At 34.2% G+C, this 5,558-nt stretch overlaps 2 protein-coding genes across 2 annotated transcripts; both read right to left on the bottom strand.

The window, feature by feature from the left end:
- Positions 1-1,657: 1,657 nt before the first annotated feature.
- Positions 1,658-2,467, bottom strand: LOC145040587 (uncharacterized). Its single transcript, XM_078988498.1, has one exon. It carries the CDS (start codon positions 2,465-2,467, stop codon positions 1,658-1,660), a length of 810 nt encoding a protein of 269 aa, XP_078844624.1.
- Positions 2,468-2,503: 36 nt separating this feature from the next.
- LOC145040586 (uncharacterized) lies at positions 2,504-3,373 on the bottom strand. The gene is made up of 3 exons (XM_078988497.1): positions 3,092-3,373; positions 2,926-2,977; positions 2,504-2,775 (listed from the first exon to the last, which is right to left on the bottom strand). Exons 1-3 carry the CDS (start codon positions 3,371-3,373, stop codon positions 2,504-2,506), a joined length of 606 nt encoding a protein of 201 aa, XP_078844623.1.
- Positions 3,374-5,558: the final 2,185 nt, after the last annotated feature.

The following is a 5,558-nucleotide window of genomic DNA, read 5'->3' as shown; positions in this document are numbered from 1 at the left end:
TAATCAATATGGTGATAAATAAAAAGTGGTTTTATTTATATTCAAAAGGGTTCTGAGACCATATTAGATTCGATTATTATTGTGTTTCACTTTGCATGTTTTGACTTCTAAAATAGCTAGGTTATTCTTTTCAAATGACTAAGTTATTTAAACACTCCACAGTCGTTCATATGTTGGAAGTAGGTATGAATCAAGACTGTCATGAATCGGGTTTGTAGATGGCTAAATGGGTTTAGTCATGGCAATGGTTGCTACAACATTCATGAGTGCTCATAAGTTATGAGTATTGGAATAAACCCACGCTCACTTGTATCACTTCATGGAATTTATCTCGAGTGATCGTGAGATGGTAATATCATATAAATCTTCAAACCTAGAGATATGAGTTGTTACCTATGAGTTGGTTGTGCATTAATTGCACGTAAACGCATCAGTAACTGGATGTTATAAAACGTGCCTTTATGTACAATTCAACAAGTAGTAGAACAAGCATATGAGTCGAAGTTTATCTGTTCCTTCTAGAAATAGAAGCGATATCTGGGCCCCTCGATGATTTTGTTGTGACCTATGTACCGGCCGGTCAGAACTGAATTGATGTGTTCGATTAAGTTCTTTGTCAAACAAATCAAAAATCGGGAAACAAACTGCTGGACAATAAGTACGACGTTGTTCCATGTATTTGTCCGGCTGATATCATGAGAACAGAGGAATATATGATCCCTTATCTAATGGACAAGTCATTGACAAGGTCAGAGTTCATCTACAAGGTCAGAGTTCGACAGAAGCTTTTGAGAGCTACGATTTCCAGTTGGTTCCTAAAGTCATACGCAATAATAGTTTTAGACTTATCCAAGTGGGAGACTGTTAGATTAATGTCTAAGTCCATAACTATAATTGGTAAGACTTGACCCGACCCGGCATGGTCCATTTGGGTTGCATACCGTCATGCACTTAGATACACTATAATGAGAGAAATAAGACACTTATGGTTATTAATATATTATAAGTTCTAGTATATTAATAATAAGAATAATAAGATTATTTAATTAGTATTGATCAAGAGTTAATCTAGGATTAATTAAGTGATCAAAAGAAGACTAATTAAATATATGGGTTGATTGTGTAAATCATCCATACTTATATAGTGGGCTAATGCTCCATGGATAATCAAGTTGGGCTAAAACCCATAGGATGGTCCATGGATGCTCCATGGTGTGTTTGAACCCATGGATCCAAGGAAATGGAAAGCCATGACAATTAAGGATTTACCCTAATTGTAACACTATATAAAGATCTTATTCTTGACAAAAATCGGCCACTAGATAGAGTAACAAAGGGCTAGCCGATTTCATGAAGTGTAGAACTCTCTCAAGTTATTCTAAGTGTTTTGATGATTGTGATTCCATTTGAGGCTTCCACACTATTGGGGCTAGGCACTCAAGCTTCATGAAGACTTTCTACATCAAAGAGGTATGTATTCTATCTTGTTACACTCATTGTTTTGTATGCTAGATTAGGATAATACCTTGGATGTTCTTATTTGCATGTATAATAGAGAAAACATAGATCCAAGGTATTTAGGGTTTCATGTACACTTAGGAGTGTTAGAATGCTCAAAACCCAACATAAACATAATATAACAACGATCTATTAGAATTTAAATTTGTCCTCTTCTTGCAGACATCTTTTGAAACCGCTCCATTACTTTTTTATTCTCAATTTTCGCAAGTGCTTCGGTCTCGACATTACAAAGCAATGTGTCATTCGAAAATTCATTGCCAAATTTGTTACGCAAGTCGGTCTTAAAGGGCTTCATCTTTGAAAAACATCTTTCTACACTTGCGGTCGCTACGGGTAATATCGAAGCCAACTTTAATAGCTTATAAACCAAAGGATAAGACAGATGCTTCCCCGTACTAACCATCAAACGAGAAAGGTCAAAAATTCCTTCCAAACTAGTGAAGCGCTCATCTTTGATGCAAGAGTGATAAAATATCTCAAGTTGTCCTTCAAGGTCTATCATATCTGAATCATCAAAGTCATACTTGTATAACTTACCCAACTTCAATAACTTTAATTTATCAAATTGTGCAAATAAATCACAAGGGCTCAAAGCACCCATGTATGCTAGTAATTGGGTGCTTGTTTCACTAAATTGATCCCGATATTTTGTAAGTTGCATATCTACCATCGTGTTGAAGATTTCAACCTCAAAATGAAACCTATTAGTCTTTGTAGTCCTACGGTTTCTCGCACCCATATACAACTCTTCCATATCCAAAGTATCAATTTCGTGTGTTTGACAAAAAGAGGATACCTTTGGCAAAATGCTAGCAAACCCTACGTTTCTAAAAGATTGCAATGCCTCCATTGTCCCTCTAACCATCGAAGCCGCTTCTAAAATGTCTAGATCTTTTCTTTGAAGTTGCTTTGACAATGTACTCGTGAGGTGTAAAATGTCATACATCATATGTAAGTAAAACATGAACGCATATGATTTAAATTATGCTAAGATTCCAGATGCTTGTTGACGGTTTGCCAATGACCCTCCCTCCTCTTTCACAAAATCTAAAACTACAAGAACATTCGCAAACAACTTCATCAAACTTGTGGGTGTGTTGAAGTGTGAACCCCATCTTGTTTCTCCGGCTCGAACAAGTGTAGTCTCTTGATTTAACCCTCTTCCGGTTTCAAGTTCACCACTACACAAGCCTTTTTGCACCCTTTCACTTGCTTGCTCTCGTAGTAAATTCTTTCTTTTACACGAGGCACAAACTACATTAACCACCAATGAAATTTGTTCAAAAAAGTCACTAACACCATCATGCTTCTTTGCTACAGCCACAACTACTAATTAAAGTTGGTGTGCAAAGCAATGTACATAAAAATCCGTGTTATTCTCTTGTAATATGAAAGCTTTCAAACCATTGAATTCCCCTTGCATATTGCTAGCCCCATCGTAACCTTGTCCTCTTATCTATTAAAATTTAAAACAATTAGTATATATATATATATATATATATATATATATATATATATATATATATATATATATTAAATTGAAATAACAAAAAAGTAAAGAATAAATTACCTTACTAAAACTCAACTTATTACTTGTAAGTACTTCATTTATAGCGTTTTTGAGTGTCAAAGAAGATGTATCCTTCACGTGCACTAGTCCTATGGATCTTTCTTTCATAAAGCCAAGACTAGCGACATAACGCAAAACAATAGCCATTTGTTCCTTTTTTGAAACATCACTAGATCCATCAACTAGTAAAGCAAAAACATCTTCACCAATCTCTTCACGAATACTCAAAAGTACTACTTGAGCAAAGCATTGCACAAGTTCTTTTTGAATTTTAGAGGACATTAGTTGATTGTTTTTAGGACCATTTTCTAAAGTATTGTTGAAAATATCTTCGCTAGTCTCTTGAATGACCACGAAACGGTAAACCGGTTTTCAATAAAAGTCTAACAACAATAATAGAAACACCTAATCGAGCTTTATATTTATGGTCCTCTACTTCAGTTTGCCTCCTCAAGACTACATTGATAGCTTGTTTTCCCTCATTAAAAACTCACACTTTTCTTTCGATTTGTTGTGAAAACTATCAACATCACCTACATGAGTCCGAAATGCATCTTTTTTATTTCAAGTATCAAAACCTTGGGAAATAAATGCATCTCTTCCTCCTTTTTGTCCCATGAGGTCCCCACAGAAATAATATTATAAACAGTATGCATTATTCTGTTTCACACTATATTCCAACCAATCAAAGTCATCAAACCATGAAGGAACGAATCTTCTAAATCTATCATCTATTTTTTTAGAAAACTTATGGGCCTTTACTTGACACGGTCCTTGAAGCAAATATGCTCTTCTTACATTATCTCTTATAATTGGTTTGTAACTTGTAATCAATGACGTATCCGCCGGGTCCTTTAGAAGATCTTTCAAGTCAATATTATCATTAGTATGGTTAGAGCATTGTGTTAGTGGAGTTGCATTAGAAACCAAAGGTATTGATTGATTGATGATTGATGTGTTGTGGAGTTGCATTAGGATTAGAAACGGAAGGGATTGATTGATTGGTGATTGGTATTTGGGAACATTCTTCTCCACTTTCATTAGGATTAGGTCTTTGTCTTTTGGTAAAAAAAAAACCACTTAGTTTAACTTATAAAAATGTTGGATTAGTGTCTAAGTCCATAACTAATTTGGTATATACTTGACCTGATGGTGCATGGTCCTTTTGGGTTGCCTTCACCATAGCAACTTGATAGGATGAATTATGGAGAGAAATGATTAAATATGATTTAATAACATATTATGGGAATAATATATTAAAGGAGAAATCATATTGTTTAATTAATATTAGTCAAGAATTAATAAGAATTAAGTTTGTGACTAAAAGAGGTTAATTAAAATTAAGGGACTGGAATTGTAATTATAAGATAATTGCAATTGGGCTATGGATTACCTTATATTATAGGGTTGGACGAATTCTATGGGAAAACCCATAAGAAATCGTCCAAGGCCTTTAAGAAAGGAATCCATGGGCTGCTTAGGGATTAAGCAGTCAGATTAGGGTTTCCTAGTTTAAATCCCTAATAGCCTACATGTATAAATAGTACCCTTATGCCCCGAAAACGTGAGGAAATGGTTCTCTAGGGTTTTGGACGAATTTGGCCAGCCTCCTTCTCTTCTCCTCTTCATCCTCTTGCTCTTGGTGTTTGTGAACCATTAGAGGAGTGACATTTGTGACTCTAAGCTTTCTAAAGTCATTACAAGAAGGAATTGTGATTGTTATTGCTATATAACAATCAAGGTAATATCTTAAACCTATTATTATGTTAATGTCGATTATCATATGCTAGAATTAGGGTTTATGGTCTTGGATAAATTGCATGTACAATAGAGAAACCTAGATCCAAGCATTAGGGTTTGTATGAGTACATAGGATGTTCTTATGACTAAAACCCATCAGTAGTATCAGAGCCTTGACTGGTTTCTATTGTATTGATGCATTATGTGTTTATTCAAGTTGCAAAAATTGTTTTTCGCCAAACTACCTGATAAACTCGGCGAGTCCCATTGTGGACTCGGCGAGTCCATATGGGTACTTGGTGAGTTCGAGCGTCAGAAAGAGGGGATTTCGGGATTTCTTGTTGTTTTACTCATGGATAATTGCCTTATCTATTCTAAGTTATTAAAATCTGATTTTAATCATATTTATGAGTATATCCTTCATAAAACAAAAGATAATTACCAATTGATTAGATAATAACTTCCTTATATGATTAAAGTTGATTATTTGTATTAATTGGCTAACTTATTTTGCAAGAAATTGAAATTAGGTCAAATATAGATAATGATGAAATTAATTGTGTAATTTGTATTATTTGTTATTTGATCCTTGTATTATGAAAAGTTTCAATTTTCCCCTTTAGGTTTTATAGTTTAAATTTAAACTCAAAAGTTTAGTTTTTTAATTTAAATAGTTGAAACCCTAATGTTTTGAAAAGGTTTCAAAACTTGCCCTCAAGTTTTGGAA

Source organism: Lactuca saligna, chromosome 4, assembly GCF_052625555.1.
Source record: "Lactuca saligna cultivar CGN05327 chromosome 4, ASM5262555v1, whole genome shotgun sequence".
Lineage (NCBI taxonomy): Eukaryota > Viridiplantae > Streptophyta > Magnoliopsida > Asterales > Asteraceae > Lactuca > Lactuca saligna.
Note: the sequence above shows the minus strand (reverse complement) of the source record. Positions and strands in the feature narration are given on the sequence as shown.